This window comes from Chenopodium album, chromosome 19 (genome assembly GCF_948465745.1).
Source record: "Chenopodium album chromosome 19, dcCheAlbu1.1, whole genome shotgun sequence".
Lineage (NCBI taxonomy): Eukaryota > Viridiplantae > Streptophyta > Magnoliopsida > Caryophyllales > Amaranthaceae > Chenopodium > Chenopodium album.
Window position 1 is genome coordinate 3,000,204 of NC_137852.1, and position 19,170 is coordinate 3,019,373.

Sequence of the window (19,170 nt, forward strand, 5' to 3'; positions counted from 1 at the left end):
TTTTCTTAAGTATGAAGTAAGAAAATTATTCGTTTGGTTAATGTGAAAGTAGTGAAACCAAGATACAAACATCAACGAGTACATATATAGAGTACTGTAATAGATAACTTCAGGGTCAATCTATATATTAATATTGATCTAGTGATCCATCCAGACAAAATGACATCTTTACTTACTAATATTAACAAATGATTTACTCCATAAGCAATAAGACGTAATATAATCACATCTTGATTGCTTTATCGAGACAATACTGATAAAACTAGTTACTTGAATAGATACAAATCGCTAAATTACACCTATAATGAAACATAACATAATGTCCATATGACCATATCCATAGTCACCATAAACATCAAACATGTTTTCAAGTTTCAACTCTTTGTAAATGTCTTATACCATGATAAATAGACAAGATAACACTCCATGAATAATTGAACTTTCATGAAAATCATGATTTTTTTGAACTAACAAAATTTAAAAAAAAATAAATAAAAAAAAATCTAAAAAGCCGCGCATAAACATTTGATTATATTGATATTCAAGTAGTAGTGGAGCCAGGCAAGGTTTGGTGTTAACTTTGCCAGATTTTTTTATTTATCCCGTCTTTTTCGACTCTTTCTCCTTCCTTCCTTCCTTCCTTCCTTCTTACTTTCTCTCTCTTCTTCCACCTTCCATCATTATCATCCTTCTTCTCTACACCCACCTGCTTCTGTTCTTCCCTTTCTCTCTCCTCTTCACCATTTCTTCTTTCCAGATCCCTTTTTTCTAAGGTTTCTATTTCTTCCCTAATTTTAAACCCCATTAAATTTTGAGTACTTTTACCTTTTATTTCCCTTTAATTGTTTGTTTTTTGATTGAATTTTTGATTTTTGAGTTGACCCACTTTTGATTTTGGTGTTCAGATCAGCTTGATTGTTGCTGGAGGAGAGAGAAAATCAGGGAGAGGTTTTGGGTTTTGGAGATTGATAGGAGGAAGGAGTTTGTTAGATCTGTTAAGAAGAGGGAGGAGGAAAGGAAACGATGTCGTTTACAGGAACTCAGCAGAAATGCAAGGTTTGTGATAAGACTGTTTATGTGATGGATCAGCTTTCTGCTGATGGTGTTGCTTATCACAAGTCTTGCTTCAAATGCAACCATTGCAAAAGCAGGCTTCAGGTAATCCCTTTTACTTTTATTGCTATTTTAATTAATTTTTGTTGCAAATTTCCAATTTTGTATTGTAAATTGTAATTGACAATGTGGGGAGTTGGAATTTTTTGTTCATAATAATTTAGCTTTTCTGGGTTTTAAAGAATTTAAGCTCTTTGTTTTGTTGTGCATGTGGGTAATTTGATTTTGTTGTTCAATTATGTTTATCTGGTTTATGTTATTGTAAGAGGGCATTTTTGTCATTTAGATGTCAGCTAGCTAGAATGTTCAATTGATCTTTTTGTGTAATTGTGCCTTCTTTGGACCAAAAAAGAAGAATAATTTGCTTCTGTGTAGGTTGGTTTGGTGACTTGTTATTGAGCCATTTGAATGTAGTCTGTAATGTAGCTCATATGACTCAATCTAGTGTCTCAAATGTATTTTTAGAACAGAAGGATTCGACATAGTGTCTCAAATGTATTTTTAGAACAGAAGGATTCGACATGCGTACTTTGGTACGCATTATATAGGAGAAAGTAGATGGAGGAGTCAAGGATCAGGATATTCTTTTTAACCTTAAAAGAAGCATTAATGTTGTTGTATTAATACTTTTAACATTAATGAATTTCATTGATGTGAGTCTTAGCCATTTTTGTTAGGTACTTAGGTTGGTAAGCTTGTTCTTCGACGAGTCTTTAAATGTACATGTTTATGTATGCCGTTAATGTCTTGGTATAGATGAAAGAGTCGTATACTGTATTAATGGAAAGTGAAGATTTTAGCATTGCTATTTGTGTACCGAGTAATTAGTCTTCTTGTTATTTGGGTTTGTACAGCAGTATATGGTTGAGGTGGTCTGTAATGATGGCTAATGTATCTTCCATCTTGCTTGCAGCTGCACAGTTTTTCTTCAATGGAGGGTGTTTTATACTGCAAGCCTCACTTTGAGCAATTGTTCAAAGAGTCAGGGAACTTCAACAAAAACTTTCAGTCCCGTATGAGTTCTTTCAATTCCATAAATCTGATATTAAGATCTTTATAGTTTCTGACCATTTAACTGAATAATGGAGTATTTTCTTGTACTACTTAACTGATCTGTATATGTTATTTCAACAGCGCCTACAAGACTACTAGCTGAAAAGTCACCTGATCTGAAGCCTGAGCTGGTAAAATTCTCCTCCATAATCATGCTTCTTTGATAAAAATGGGCGACCTAGTTGTTTCTTCTCTGATATCCAATAATGCAATTTGGTCTCAGACAAGGTCGCCAAGCAAAGCCGCGAGCATGTTTTCAGGGACTCAAGAAAAATGTACAACTTGTTCCAAAACTGTGTATCCCATTGAAAAGGTATTGTCTTTGTTACTAAATTTGCACTTCAATTGGTCAGGTAGCAATTGTTTATTTATCTTAGAGTTTGATGGTGTAACACCCCCTCCTCCCTTCTCACCACAATGACCGGGAAGAAAAGTAAAAGAGGAAGTCATCAATCTCATTTCACTGGATTGTCATTGTTTACTTTTTTTAAGTTTTGTAGTCAAGATGAACAAACTTACAGGTGAAAAATGTTAGCCAATTTGTAAGCTAGGTAGTTGATGCCATTTCTATTTTAATTGGACTCTTCATGGAACCTACCTTAAGAACATGTTTGATTTTTAAAACTCTGACATGACTTGAACTCTTTCCATGTGGTTTAGTCATTGCTTGGAATGCATAGCTGTGTCCAACATTAGAATCAATGTCTGAGTAAAACATCTATTATACTGCTTAATATGCCGTCATTGGGTTTCTAGTGTCTGTGTATGATTAATTTTTCCTCGGTCATTGATTCTACATGCAAATACCCATCAGGTGACAGTGGAAAACCAATTCTATCACAAGTCTTGTTTTAAGTGCTCCCATGGTGGCTGCTCAATTACCCCTTCAAACTATGCTGCCCTTGATGGAATTCTCTACTGCAAACATCATTTCTCACAGCTTTTCAGAGAGAAAGGAAGCTATGCTCATATTATGAAGTCTGCTTCGATCAAGCGAGCAGCAGCTCTGGTTCCTGAAGGCGTTGCAGCTGCTGTTCCAGCTCCTGAATCTTAAGTGCCTGATTTTTTTTCTAAAAAAATGAATTATTTGGATAGTGTTGCCTTCTTCCTGTGTGACTACCGTGATAAGAAGTTAACAAAAGACTTGTGCTTCTCTGTTTTGTTGTGTATTTATCGTTCATATTGACTCTGGTGTATGCTTAAAGTGAGCTTCGTGCTCTTTGTAACGCTTGGAGGATGAATTTTCTCATATAGTTCTCTATTAACCATTGCATCAAGAAGAGAAACTAAAACCAAGTAACGAAACTCTTAATATCCCATGATGTTTGGCCTTAGCTGGTAATAGTATTCTTAAAATTATACTGCATATTGTCCTTCCCCTAAAATAAAACTTTTCGTTGGGAAAGGCCTTTGGTTAAATAAGAGCATTGTGCTTTAATCTCAAATTGGTTGAGATATGGATATTGCAAGTTCAGCTTGGTTATGATTACTCATGTTCAAATCACAACGAAACAAGTTTTGATAAGGAATAAGTTCAAATAACAAATTTTTTCAAGTTCATACGGAGTAATGAATTTATCAAGTAGGAAATCTGGAGCAGTAACCCAATTATGTAAGAGTTGTCCTTTTTATGTTGTTTTTAGGCAAGGAGAAACTTTGTTTGTTCCAAAAGAATGCACCATTAGGAATGGAGCAGTAACTACAGGACACTAACATTTTAACTTCCAAACAGTCTATAATTAATCATTGGATCAATTGGATGGATAAGGTAACAAGGACTACTGGACCACCTTAAATTCAACCCATGTCACTTTCGGTAGTAATTTGAGAAAGAAATAGCCACCAAGAAGCAGATACATAAAGTGTGTAATTCGGTGCAGACTCACGTTGTCTACATAACCATGAATCATGGTTGTTAAGTTACCTATCCGAAGTAGAATCTGTATGATAATAGGATTTCATGATCTTCAACAACAACTAGCACTATTCTATACTTTCACGATTCAACAATCCAAATCAGCAACACAACAAATACTCCGTATGTATCAAATTAAGATGACAAGTGATTCAAATGTGTGAAATTAGATTAATCTTGTTCTGTTAACAATGCTTAATATCAGAATATCACCCCCTAGTTATTCATCTTCATTAATGTGAGAGAAATGCATTCCGTCCATCCCCAGCAATTGAATTCAATTATTTTGTGCATAGGTTAAGAAAGATAGTTCCGGTCACCAGAGAACAAGACATGCCCAAACAAAAAGCCAGAGTAGAACTGAGAAGTCCACAAACATTACATCAAATCATGCTCTGTCATCTTGGAAAACGATCGCTAATTCTGGAATCAGAGCCATCACTTGTTCCTGCATAGGAGCTTAAAACAGCTTTCAGGCTCTTTTCGCTTGCCTGAATGATACTCTCTATTTCTTTCACCACTTTACCCATTGAAGGCCGCTTGTCTCCTGAGTACTCGACGCACTTCAAAGCCAGTTCCACGAATTCCTCCATACCAATCAGATTGCCAGAACGAATGACAGGGTCAACAAGGTTGTATATGTACCCTGTCTCATTCATTGTGACCTTAGCCTCTTTGACAATGTACTCCTTGTTGTTCTCTATCGGCAACCTACCACTTACCAGCTCCAGCATCACCACACCAAAGCTATAGACATCACTCTTCTCAGTCAACTGTTGGGTGGTCAAGTATTCAGGATCTAAGTACCCCTGGAAAAGGAGGACATATTTGAATGCAAAGGAAGAAATAAACATCTAAGGTGATAGAAAAATGAATAAACAAATTGTTATATGCACAAACAGCTTCAAATAGGAACTAAATTGGATCCTTTGGCAATTGATTTTGATGGAACGATAATTCTACTTGAACCATCCACAAGCCCACCCCCTTTCCCCATAAATCATAGTAATTGAAATACCATATAAGTTTAGGCATGGATGACTAACCATTGTTCCCTTAACTTGGGAACTAACATGATCTCCATCATTACTTAACAGCTTGGATAAACCAAAATCAGCCACTTTTGCATTTAAATGATCATCAAGAAGTATATTTTCTGACTTAATGTCCCTGTGTATGATGGGGGGCTCAGCAAGCTCATGCAAATATGCCAGACCTCTTGCTGCCCCAAGAGCCACCTTTAATCTTTTTGTCCACTTTAATGTAACTCCTGACCTCCCTACAATGACACATCAGAATAATTAGTACCATCATCTAATATAGTGTAAACGCAAATTTCAAGTGACAGCATTCACAAGTAGATGTCAAATACAAATATACAGTCAATAACTAACAAGATCGACCAAGTAGCACTCCTTAATTGACAACAGCACACATGAGCCCCCCTTAACCCTTAAGGAGGAAATGGGAAAAACTAACTTTTGCTCATGCTCATGTGCTGAGCCTTGGGCCCTTGGCTTAGGCAGCAACACACATGCCCCCTGCCTTTGCTTAATCCTAATATAGATCTATGAATTCCTTCACAAATCAACCCCCTCTCAGGGAGCAAACTAGTAGGAATCTGAACCTGAGGAGTGCAAGTTGGTGATTGGAACCATCTCTTATAGATCTTGACTACCATTCCAACATAATTCCAAAATAGTCATCTTATTGCACTAAACTCATTTTGGGACTTTATAGACGGCCTTTTATGGCTCCAAACCATCTTTAATTTAACCTTGGAACACTTGCCACATCCCTTTCAATTTTAAAAATATTTCACAAAATTGGTCTGAAAACGTGAGTTATAGGCTTCAATTATGGACAATTTTTAGACTTTTTCAAGGCCAAAAAGAAAAGAGGTCAAACTGTTTTTATGGACCCCATGGAACTCTAAGAACCTATTTTGGTGGTTTAAATCATCCACTTTGCATTTAAATTGTCAAGTTAGGAGGTTACATACACAACTCCCTTTATTAAATTCAAGGTCTCTACACTACAAGCATTTATGTGAAATTGACAAATTGTGAATGACTAGTGGATATTTAAGGTTCCAAACTACATTATGTGAATATGGGATGCATCCCCTACCATCACTTGAGTTTTTGACATCGGATTTAAAAACCTCCGAAAATAGTGTGATTTCTTGTACTATATCCGTTAGATTTAGCATATGATATACACTTTAATATCAGGAAAGGTTAGGCATTGAGGAGTTTGCTAGGGTTCCCTAAGGGTCTAAGGAGACCTACTTGGTGCCCAAAACCATCTTATTCATGCCTTGGGCCACCAACCCCACCTCATTATCATGTTTTAAGATGTCTTGCATTGGCTTGGGCTTAGCTTATCCTTGGCCCTAAGGCAACGTCAAGATGCTAACCTAATAACCCTATTGCAAATAATAAGGAGCATTTTAAGAGTTAGGTGTTTTTGTCCCTTGTGCTCATGCCCCATGCCTATCCTTGGCTCATGCCCCTGCCCCGTGCCTTGGCTTTATCCTAATATTAATGGCTCTATGCATTCCCTCACAACATTCTATGACTAGTAAGAATCAGACATGAGGGTTGCATAAGTGATGAGCTACACACTGAGCTCTTGACTACCACTACAGTATAATTTCGAAATAGTCAACAAAATCACTTTTGGGACTTTAACTCTTTAAGGCCTTTTATGATTCCAAACTATCTTTGATGAGTTGATGACACCGGGGGGCATGCCCCACATCCACTGTTGAAAAAAAATTCCTGAAAAGAGTCCCAAAGCGTGTATTATAGCCTTTTGTTTTGGATAATTTTCGATTTTTTCTAGGCCTGAATAGAGAAAAGGTTAAGGGGATTTCTAAGGACCCCACAAGACCCCAGGTAGCTATGGGTGGTTGGAACCACGCACTTTGCCTTTACATTATCAATTGGCCGGTTATATACAACGCTCATTCAATAAATTCAAGGCCACCATTATGTGACCGACTGGTGGGTATTTAAAGTTCCAAACACACCAATCCTGACATATCTCAAAGAAACAATGTCTAACAGCATGTTTGGTACGGTACAGCTAACCAAGACTTATGCCGTCAAGTATCGGCGGAATTTGAGAAGCCATTGGTATTTGAGGAGTCATAGAATGTTAATAGAATGTTACTGTTATGTTCCTTGAGTTTCCTTCTTTAATATAGGCTTACAAGTAACCTCATTCCATATATAAATGTGTATAGCTTCTCTGTAAGGGGATATACAAAAATATAGAGAATTCTTCTTCTTCTCTACACCCTTGTTCTTATTTTAGCATGGTATCGGAGCAGGTCAATTAGACTTGAATTTTTTTTTACTCAAAGCTTCCGCATTACTCTGTTTCTATTGCAATGGTTGACGAAAAATCGAACAAGGGAATTGATTCAACATCACCCTACTACCTTCATCCCGCATCTAACACAACCTTAGTTATCTCTCCTGTGGTGCTGCGCGGAGATAACTATGGTGAATGGGCTCGATCGGTCCGCAATGCTTTCAAAGCAAATAATAAAATTGGATTCATTGATGGCACAATTTAGCCACCAACGACGGAATCCGACGACTTGCCTCATTGGGTACAAGTGAATTCCATGCTTGGTGCTTGGGTGCATAACACACTAGACGAATCCATTCGGGCCACCATTCCTCTCATGGATAATGTCAAAGACATGTGGGATGACATCAAGCAACGTTTCTCGATTGGAAACGGTCCTCGTATCAACGAATTAAAACGACAAATCTCAACTTGTGAGCAAAAGGGTGACTCGGTGGTCACTTACTATGGTCGCCTACGCAAGTTGTGGGACGAATTAGCAGCATATTTGACTCCTCCTTGCTCATGCACCTGTGCTTGCGGTTCAAAGGCAGCATTGGTACGGGAAAGGGAGGATGAACGTGTCCATCAATTTCTTATAGGACTAGACTCCAGCTCTTTTGCTAATGTTCAGTCAAATATGCTTATGCAAGACCCTCTGCCTTCTTTGAGCACAGTCTTCTCTAAAGCAATTACGGAGGAACGCCAAAACACCCTCACTCGTGCCAATGAGAGGAAAAGCGAGGTTGTTGGTTTTGCCTCACAAGGAATTAGTCCTAGTCGTGGGCTAGCTACTGGACGCGGGGACAAACCACGAGTTAATGTCACTTGCTCCCATTGCAACAAATCTGGCCACAAGCAAGGAAATTGTTTCGAAATACTTGGGTACCCTGATTGGTGGTACTCTGAAAATAGGGCAGCTGCAAGAGGAAGAGGTCGTGGTGGTCGTGGAGGAAAACAAGGAAAAAATCGAGGTCGTGGTACTATAGTAGCAAATGCTGCAAGTGTAGGTTCTACATCAGCCCCACCTCCTCTTGGTGAGGGTGATCGTTCTAGTGTTCCAATATTATCAAATGAGCAATGGCAACAACTTTTGGGGATGCCTAAAAATAACTCTTCCACTGCTAAACTGGATGGTAAGAGCCTTTCCACTAGGTGGATAGTTGACTCTGGTTGTTCGAATCATATGAGTGGAAATAAATCCTTGTTTGCAACATTGGGTGACACTTCACCATTACCCGTGGGCTTACCAAATGGCAAACAGGCCATGGCCACAAAGGAAGGGACAGTCACATTGGGTGACAACTTAGTGTTACATGATGTTTTATATGTTCCCGAATTAACCTGCAATCTGATTTCTGTCTCACAATTACTTGCTACTTCTTATTATAATATCACATTTACTGATAAGCTATGTGTCATACAGGACCGCAATTCGAGGATCCTGATTGGAGCGGGTGAACAAAGTGACGGGGTTTATTGGTTCAAGCCGAAGCAACGATCTCCAGTTAATCAAGCTAATCAGATGAGTGTTTTAGGGAAGCATGAATTGTGGCATCAACGACTTGGACACCCCTCGAGAAAAGTTGTGTCTCTTTTACCTTTTCTTTCAAATAGTGATAATAAACCTCAGAAATTGAGCAAAGAATTTTGTGATTGTGAAATATGTTTGAGTGCCCATCAAACTAGAAGTGTTTTTCCTTTGAGTGATAATAAAGCTGATGACTTATTTGCTTTAATTCATTGTGATATTTGGGGTGATTACAAAGTAGCTTCTAGTTGTGGTGCATATTATTTCCTCACAATTGTTGATGACTATTCAAGAGCTGTATGGGTATACTTGATGAGTGTGAAAAGTGAGGTTGGACAACACATTAGAGATTTTTGTGCAATGGTCCAAACTCAATTTAATAAAAGAGTGAAAATTTTGAGAAGTGATAATGGCCGTGAATTTACATGTCTACACCGATTTTATGCAGAGAATGGCATTTTACACCAAACCTCTTGTGTAGATACACCTCAACAAAATGGTAGGGTAGAAAGAAAATATCAACATATTCTTAATGTCGCTCGAGCTCTCCGTTTTCAAGCAAATCTACCAATTACTTTTTGGGGTGAGTGTGCTATTACAGCGGCATATTTGATAAATAGGACTCCCTCACCTATGCTACAAAATAAATCCCCTTATGACATACTCTTTGGAAAATCTCCTAATTACTCTCTTATTCGTGTCTTTGGTTGTCTTTGCTATGCAAACAATAGACCACGGGTGAAGGATAAATTTGGTCCACGATCTCGAAAATGTGTATTTGTGGGATATCCATTTGGACAAAAGGGTTGGCGCCTTTATGATTTGGAGAAAAAGGTGTATTTTGTGTCTAGAGATGTTTTATTTGTTGAGAATAAATTTCCTTTTGCTACATCTATTGATACAAAGGCTGTTCCTATTTTGAAAACAAATGAATTCTCAAACCTTGAATATGAGTCTGATGTTGGTAGTGAGCATTTGAGCAAAAAGGGAGGTAGTATTTTAATAGAAAATACCCATTTGGCGGTTGAAGCCCCACCCACTAATAATTACCAAGCAATCCCTTTTTCACAAATACCACCCATGAACTACACCTCTTCTTCATTACCAATACAGGAGACACCACAGGCTGACCGTGGCTCTACTACAGCCCACCCGTGGCAACCTGATGTACCCCAGGTTGCTCTTCTGCCAACAACCGCTCCGCTTGTAGACCTTACACAACCTGAAAATGTACCTTGTGAATCTTCTTCGGTAGCTACGGACAATAATCTTGATCCCACGCAACCACTTCTTGGTAGAGGACATCGTGTTCGGACACCTTCTACTCGTCTCAAAGGCTTCATCACCAACACTGTTCGCATAGATAAACCCGTCACTCCTTGTTCACTAACTCCTTCGAGATCCTCAGGTATGCCATTTCCTATAGCTTATTTTGTAAATTGTGACAAATTTTCTTTGAGACACAAACAGTTTTTAGCAGCCATTACTGCAGGAAATGACCCCTTGTCGTTCTTAGAAGCGAATAAGAGTCCACAATGGCGATTAGCCATGAGAGAAGAAATAGATGCTCTTGAGAGAAATGGTACATGGACTATAGAGGACTTGCCACCGGGAAAGAAGGCTTTGGGTTGCAAATGGGTATACAAAACTAAGTACAAAGATGACGGCTCTATTGAACGCCTTAAAGGCCGGTTGGTTGTCTATGGTAATCGACAGGTTGAAGGGATTGACTTTAATGAGACATTTGCTCCGGTGGCAAAGATGGTGACCGTTCGATTGTTTCTAGCGGTTGCGGTTGCACGAAATTGGGAATTGCATCAAATGGATGTCCACAATGCTTTCCTCCATGGCGATCTTGAGGAAGAAGTGTATATGAAACTTCCTCCTGGGTTCAATTCACCTATTCCTGGTAAGGTGTGTCGGCTTCGAAAGTCTTTATATGGTCTTCGACAAGCACCACGACAATGGTTTGCAAAGCTCTCTACGGCTTTGAAGCGTTTTGGCTTCAAGCAATCCTATCCCGACTATTCTCTGTTTTGCTATATGAAGGGGGCAGTTTCAATACATGTGCTTATTTATGTGGATGATTTAATCATTGCGGGGTCATCCCATGATGAAGTGGTGAAATTCAAGAAGTATTTAAGTGAGTGCTTTCACATGAAAGATCTAGGCATTTTAAAATACTTTCTTGGGCTTGAGGTGGCTCGGGGCAATGATGGTCTGTTCATTTGCCAACGTAAATACACGTTGGATATCATCAGCGAAGCCGGACTATTAGGTGCTAAGCCTGCAGCAACTCCAATGGAACAAAACCATACTCTTACTCGAAGTCAGGGGGAGTTATTTCCTGAACCAGAAAAGTATCGGCGACTTGTAGGACGGTTGATCTATTTGACTATTACACGTCCTGAGTTGTGTTACTCAGTTCATATTTTGGCTCAATTCATGAGTGCCCCTTTGGTTGATCATTGGGAGGCAGCGTTGCGTGTTCTTCGATATCTTAAAGGGTGTCCCGGTCAAGGTATTTTGTTACGACGAGGTTGTAATTTGCAGATTTACGGGTTTTGTGATAGTGATTGGGCAAGTTGTCCTATGACTAGACGATCTTTGACAGGTTATTTCATCTTACTTGGGTCTTCACCGATTTCTTGGAAGACTAAGAAACAACCTACAGTTTCTCGTTCGTCCGCAGAGGCAGAATACAGATCTATGGCAACAACTACTTGCGAGTTAAAGTGGTTAAAATCACTTTTGTTTTGCCTTGGAGTTCATCATGATCGACCCATGCAGCTTTATTGTGACAGTGAAGCGGCACTTCATATATCTGCCAATCCCGTGTTTCATGAACGGACCAAACACATTGAAATGGACTGTCATTTCATTCGAGATGAAATTCGATCTGGAAACATAGCAACAACGTATGTTCGTACGAGTCACAAGCTGGCCGACATATTTATCAAAGCTCTTGGTAAATCACAGTTTATGTTCCTCCTTCGCAAGTTGGGCATTCGAGATCTTCATGCTCCGACTTGAGGGGGAGTATCGGCGGAATTTGAGAAGCCATTGGTATTTGAGGAGTCATAGAATGTTAATAGAATGTTACTGTTATGTTCCTTGAGTTTCCTTCTTTAATATAGGCTTACAAGTAACCTCATTCCATATATAAATGTGTATAGCTTCTCTGTAAGGGGATATACAAAAATATAGAGAATTCTTCTTCTCTACACCCTTGTTCTTATTTTAGCATCAAGAACAGATGGTTTGCTTAGTAGATGCAGCTAGAAGCATTGAGAGGCTTGCGTGACTACTTTGCATAATTGGAAACATAGTTAATTTAACGCCACAGATTATGAACCTGAATTAGCATTAACAGTCTTTTTTACTAGCATCAAATCCTAACATTAGTGTTTATATAAGCAAAGAAGTACCTGAAAGACTTGCCCTTAGGCTTCCATTTGGGACATATTCATAAATCAGCATCTGTTCACCTCTATCATAACAGAAGCCTACTAAACTGACAACATTTTTGTGGTGAACCCTTGATAAAAGCTCAATCTCAGTTTTAAACTCTAGAGCACCCTGCAATGACCCAACTTGAGCTCTTTTGATTGCAACTAGTTGTCCATTGTGAAGATTTCCCTTATAAACCTGATCCAAATATTCAACAAAACGCCTTTATATAAGAAATACAAGATCAGACGGTAAATTGCTAAATGAGTCCTTTTATAGACAAAATACAATTATCTTTTTATACAGAAATTCATAAGATGTGATTAAATCATCTGAAATGAAAATTTTCAATGTGAAAATAGTTAAATAAAATAGAACCTATAGTTATTACTTATTAGAACTATGAGCAAAGCTTGCTGACTAAGGGTCTCTTCTGATTTACTGAGCTGATCTGAGCTGAACTGAACTGAATTGAATTGAATAGAGCTGAAATGAATTGTTTATGAGAGAAGGGTATTGAGAATTGAATTGAACTGATTGGAGCTGAACTGAACTGAAATTAAGTTGAAGAGAACAGAACCTAAGACATTTTTGAAATCATGTATTGAGCAACATAAATTCCCTACTACAAAAAACCTGATGCACTTTGTGAAGCATAAGCTATTAGAAGAACCAGGAGCAATTATTGTTTTGTTACTCGGGCAATGATAAAGCGTCTCAAGTCATTCGTGATATAATATTCTAAAAGAAAGTGTACAGTATTATGACAAGCGTTGTGAATAGACTTGGCAACATAGAGTATGAGTTGAAATGCTTTAAGTTCTGGTAACAATATTGAGGTTGGCTTCAGCAGCAGATCTCAAAAGTTTCTATTGTGCTAATAGAACAAGTAAGAAAGAGGGAGAAATCTAGGGGTAAACACACCAATCTAAGTTGATTCTTGATGAGTTACAATCCATTCTTTGACATATGTTATGCCATAGAAAATATAAGAACTTACTTTCCCATAGCCACCAATTCCAATCTCATTTTTGTGAGAAAATGTATTTGTGTAGTGCATGACATCTTCTAATGAGATGCACCTAACTCCCTTTAATTGAGGAATGTCACCATCACTCCAGGATGCTGCACTTACACAAAAAAGCAACCATAAATATTCAAGAACATTAAATTAGTATCAAATAAGAGCAATTCAACATTGACATATGATCTTACAGAAAGGATTGTTTAATTTATAGGCTCTTTGAGCAATCTTTCTTTGACGATAGGCATAAGCTCCAGCAAATATTGTAAGCAGCATAAGCACGAATCCAGATATAGAGAGCCCAATAATGAGGGTAATTTTTTTGCTTCGTTCTGCAGGTTTCTCTGCGGCATGAGCAGAATTAGGAGGGAAAAAAAAATCAATTAAAAGTAATAAAGTAGAAGGTGAAATCTAGTTCAAAACATAAGATAATTATTCAATGAAAACAGATTTATTATCACCTGGGAAAGTGTAAGGCACAACAAATTTGAAGTGATAAGGTCCATATGGTGTTTGGAAAAGATGTTCATTAAGGACATTCCCGATTCTAGATATATCTGTTCGATCAAAATGAACGCCGGAAGGAGGAAACAATGCTATTTCCAACACAAGATAATCAAATTCAGTTTCTATCATTGAACTAACCAAGCATATTTTTGTAACAAAGGAACCAATAGCAGTCTTCAGATTTCCATCCAAAAAGTCGTAGTAAATCAAATTTTCTAGATTTGAAAAGTTAAAAGATAGAAAGACCAGACGAGCAAGATAGGGACGTCTACAATCAGATCCTGCTAAATCTGTAAAGCAAGATAGAGAAACACAATGCACTTCAGGTACAAACTTTGAAGCATTCATTGGTTTGCTATTCTTGCAGCCTATTGCTTCTTGACTTTTGCAGAACGGGTTGTCATCAAGTCTGCCACAAATTACACAGGTTATTACTTATTCCAGAAATAAAATGATCATATAGATACCAACAAACAGCTAAATTAGTTCAAGATTAAGACAGACCAGAAGCAATATACATTATACAGTAGTACTTACAGAATGCTGTGACTGTATCCTTCTAAAATAAATTCTTCAATGAAATTATTTCGCAAATCTATAAGGCGAAGCTCACTACCGAAGCCGGTCCCAATATCGACAGTGCCATTTAGTAGGTTGTTTCTTAGTAACCTGTTGTCAGACACATAGAATTAATTTATTAATAAAATTACAATCATTTGTTAATTTATTTCACATTCATCTTCTGAGCATGCACAAACTCCCCAAAGTAAGGTCAAAAAAAGAAGCAAGAGGGGAAAAAAAAAATAGAAGGAAAATCATACACAGTTTGCAGATTGGATTGGTTGAACAAAACTGCAGGTAGTTGCCCATATAAGCTAGAGTTTTCCATCCTTCTGTGCAAGCTCAACCAATAAATTAAATCTACGCAAAAGGGCGATAAAGAAACAGAAACAATATACACAATACAATCTACATATCTTGTCGATAATGATATTCTTGATTCTTGTGAAACGAGAAAAAAAATGAGAAATGCAATTCATAATTAGCATAAGCTTGCAATGAACACTTAATCAATCGATTGATAGTTCTAATGCATATGAACTTATTCAGTATTTATCCTTGGAAAATCAATCAATTCTCTTTGAAGCTCATAATTTCACCTTCTTCAGACTGAAGTTGCAAAAAGGCGACCTGTGTGCAAATCCTATAAACACCATCTGGTCAAACATTTATTGGATGAAATCATGAAAAGTTTCTTGTCTGTTTGATTTTAAAATCAAACCCAATTAACTGAATTAAGAGTTTATAATTATAATGCCACTTGACTTTTAAAAGGAAGATGCTGTGTTTCGTAAAAACTTCTAGAAAGGAGTGTGTGCCAAGCATTCCAGAAAAAGAATTTCTAATATGCAAATATTATAGGTACTCCGTATCATAGTACAGAGGTGTTAACCTAAGAAAGCTCAAATCCAGAGACAGGTAAATTCACTAACAACAAGGATAGACTCAAGCTAGTCTGTCCCAAGGATCTTATATCCACCATTGTCACTGGTCAACATTAATTGCAAACATATATCTATGGCAGTGTCTTCTCTCTGCTGATCATCTCTTATTCCACTTTTTTTTTCTTTTTTTTTCTTTTATAACAAATTGTGTCTAGATGGAGTACATAAAATGGACAGGATTACAGGAACATACAATGTAGTCAAAAGTGGCAAAGTGTTGAACCACAGAGGGACATCTGACGCAAAAAAACTGTTATTACTCAGATCTCTGCAAAACAAAGGTTGGTAATGTAAATTCATTAGAAAGATCTGTGATAGCTCGCAACCAAACATAATAATTATGGAAATATCAGTGTAAATGCGCGGTAAATTTTAAATTGGATAGTCAAGCTACTCACATATATGTAAGGCGATTCATTCCAGAAAGCTCAGGTATTGGACCACTCAAGTCATTGTTTGCTAAGTACCTGGAAACATAAGCCATCAGTGTAGGACTTGGGGCAGACAAGAGTAAAATAGACATCCACTCTATAGCTTACTGTGAAGTGGAAGAGAATTATACGTTGTTTTACTTACAGCTCACTCATGTTTATGAGGTCATTCAGATGCTGGGGAACCATGCCACTAAGGGAGTTCCTGTCCAAGCGTCTGCAGCCAGTGTGAAAGGGTCAGTGGTTAAACTAAATTCACTTCATCACAATATAATTCAAAGGTATACTCACATGACCTCTAGATCCAGCACAAGCCCTATTGTTTTTGGGATGGTTCCTTCTATCTGATTGTCATTCAAAATTCTGTAAAAATGATATAGTAGAACATCAATCTTGCATACATCAATTCATGTTAGGAAAAAAAAAAATCACGAAAGTAGGTTCATAAAAACTAGCTGAATTAGCTTTATAGTTTTAGCTCAGAAAGCAAGGTTAATGTAGATCATATTTCAAACGTTCGCAGTTTGTCTAATAAAATTCAACTAATCATTATTCCTTATTAAAATAAAAATGATCAGTGAAGCCACCACACAAGAAAAAAGGTGGGCTACTTTTTCAGTCAAATTGATGCAATCTATTTATGATGTATCTCATCAGTCTACAAGAGACTGAAATATCTTACAGATGCTTAAGAGCCATGCCTGAGCGGAAAAACCCAAGAGGAATTTCACCAGAGAACTTATTCTCCCCAAGATGACTGCATGCAGATCAAAATACCGTTAGATCTACCATCAATAAATAGTAAGGAAAGGAAGCATCAGAAAATCTGCACCAAAGACTCGTACAAGTGCTCAGCCTTTAACAGGTTATCCAGGCCAGGCGTAGTCTTGTTGGAAACTGGTAGGTTTCCATCCAGCTGGTTGCCAGTTAGATCAAGCCAAACAAGTTTCTCAAGATTACCGATGGAATGTGGTATTGGTCCACTGAAGTGATTGGAATTGAGAAACCTAGTGAAGATCAATTAAATGTGAGTCAGAAGCAGATGTAATATTAATGAATTGACTAACAATGATTTCTTGTAGATTTTGGTATTCAGCGATGAAGAAGGGCAATAGCCAACATATGGAGCATGAAGCTGTATTCCACTGAGGCAACAACAATTTTAAGATAAATGATAGACATCATCCTCAATTTATGTTGAAAGAAGAGGTGAGCTGATTTTCTCCACCAAATTGGGGGAGGTGGGTGAGGGGAACAATACAGACAACAGAGAAAAGCCTTACAAACGCTGGAGATGTAGGAGGGATCCAATTGATTCAGGAATTGGGCCAGAAAAATTACAGCCTGAAAGAACACTACATCAAGAAAACACAGTAAGGTTAATCTGTTTAAATCTTAGCAAATGATTTTTACAATGTTAATAGATGAAATTTCTTACAGCCGTTCTAATTTCTTCAGACTGCCAATATTTGATGGAAGCAGGCCATTTAGACCTCTGTTGTCGGATAGATCTCTACATACAGAAATTAAAGAGTAAACTTCAACATGGTACAGAACTATAAGCATTATAGAAGATTAGAAGAAAGCCATGAGGAAAATGACGTATGTATTGCAGCACCAAGTGTCTTTGGGGTATTGAGCACATTATCATTTTGATTAAGAAAATAACAAAAAAACTTAAATTTGCTAGATAGTAGATGGTAAACTGAAGTTTTAGACAGTAGAAGGTAATTGTTGTCTAATTTAACCTACACTATCTAAAGCCAAAAACTCCCCTTTATAATAAAAAAAAACGATGTTGAATTTGCCAAGTAGTCATATGTCAAGGTGCTCTATAGATTGGTTGTACTAGAATATGATGAGTTTCTGGAAAATCAAGACATGCCGAATAATTACCCATGGAATTATTCATAAGACAGCAAGAATGAGAGTGCGAGCATTATCAGCATTATATAATTACGACTTACAGTCTCTGCAGCTCAGACAACGAAACAATATCTTCAGGCAATGGACCAGTCAAATTTGTACCAGATAATAAGCTGCAATATTAAGTATGAATAAAAGCTCAGTTGGCAAAGCTAGTGTTCATCCAGAAATTGAGCAAAAATAACAAATTGAAAGTTGTAGAAGAACACTTCATTAGCAGACTAACATAGCAATCACACGCGAACCATTGCAGAAAATACCATCCCATCTTTTACCACATGGATCATGCCCAACCCAGTTGGGAGGCATATTTTTCCATTGGCTCTTGAGATGTTCCAACACAGACACTGCATCAGCACAGTTCATGAAGTCAGAAATTGGATTTGACAAGAGCCAAGTTTCAAACATGAAAGCAATGAAAACATCACATTAAACTACTACTTGTAAAAGAAAACAGAAAGTCTTGAATGTAGACATGCACACGGTCCAACCGATATAGAGGATCATCACATAAAAGGATCCACAATACTAAGGGCCTAAATTGGGATTGTCAGCAGATGGCACTGTCTTAATACATAATCTTAAGAGCCAGATATCTAATTATCATTGAAATGACACAGCATACAATGAATGGAATCCTTCAAATTATGGCTAGATGTAAATCAACTCCATTATAGTTCATGGAAACACAAGAAGTCGTCTCGAATTGAATCAACCACATCAATGTTAAAGAACAATGCAACATTAGCCACAAAATAAAACTAGGCAACATGATTCAAGAGCTACTTACAATCTCTTGAATTTGTTTTTGCTGATAAAACCCAGCATTGTAAGAATATGAGCAGAAGATAGACCAGAATTCTGTAATTCATGACTGAATTTTTAGAAAGAAATTGACAATGGTAATCAATTCAACAATCTGGGCACCCCAATTATCAGAATCATTCAATTTAAAAATATACAAGTAGTTTACATAGAATTTAAATTAAATTACTGGGTGCCAATTCATTTGCAGAAAAATCAATGTGATAAACAAATAGACTAAGGAGTGTCAATTCATTTGCAGAAAAATTAATGTGAAGAACAAATAAACTTGTAGAAGATGCAGTTTATAAAATTCGAAGAAAATGGCATCACTCAATTAATTAATAATCAAATTGCACTATTCAAATTAAGAAATGGGTTTACTAGGAATTAATAATTAGAGAAACTGAAATTTTACCAGTAAAGTGGCAGAAACATTCTTTTGACATCCACTCCCATTGTTGATCAAGTCTCACTGTCTGAGTCTTCAAGTTCTATGTGCGGGGGGCTTTCACGGGTGATATGTTAACACGTTGGATTTTGGACATACT

At 37.3% G+C, this 19,170-nt stretch overlaps 2 protein-coding genes across 2 annotated transcripts; one reads left to right on the plus strand and one right to left on the minus strand.

Moving 5' to 3' along the window:
• The first annotated feature begins 616 nt into the window (after positions 1-616).
• On the plus strand, positions 617-3,415 carry LOC145595064 (LIM domain-containing protein WLIM2b-like). The gene is made up of 6 exons (XM_081651419.1): positions 617-773; positions 906-1,158; positions 2,027-2,126; positions 2,248-2,297; positions 2,390-2,479; positions 2,981-3,415. Exons 2-6 carry the CDS (start codon positions 1,024-1,026, stop codon positions 3,218-3,220), a joined length of 615 nt encoding a protein of 204 aa, XP_081507545.1. The 5' UTR covers positions 617-773; positions 906-1,023; the 3' UTR covers positions 3,221-3,415.
• An 894-nt stretch (positions 3,416-4,309) lies between these two features.
• On the minus strand, positions 4,310-18,181 carry LOC145596126 (leucine-rich repeat receptor protein kinase HPCA1-like). The gene is made up of 18 exons (XM_081652549.1): positions 18,042-18,181; positions 17,857-17,928; positions 17,328-17,402; positions 17,173-17,244; positions 16,735-16,896; positions 16,572-16,646; positions 16,181-16,252; positions 16,035-16,106; positions 15,857-15,925; positions 15,652-15,726; positions 14,775-14,846; positions 14,491-14,622; positions 13,908-14,362; positions 13,638-13,790; positions 13,423-13,547; positions 12,401-12,620; positions 5,128-5,360; positions 4,310-4,890 (listed from the first exon to the last, which is right to left on the minus strand). Exons 1-18 carry the CDS (start codon positions 18,179-18,181, stop codon positions 4,480-4,482), a joined length of 2,685 nt encoding a protein of 894 aa, XP_081508675.1. The 3' UTR covers positions 4,310-4,479.
• Positions 18,182-19,170: the final 989 nt, after the last annotated feature.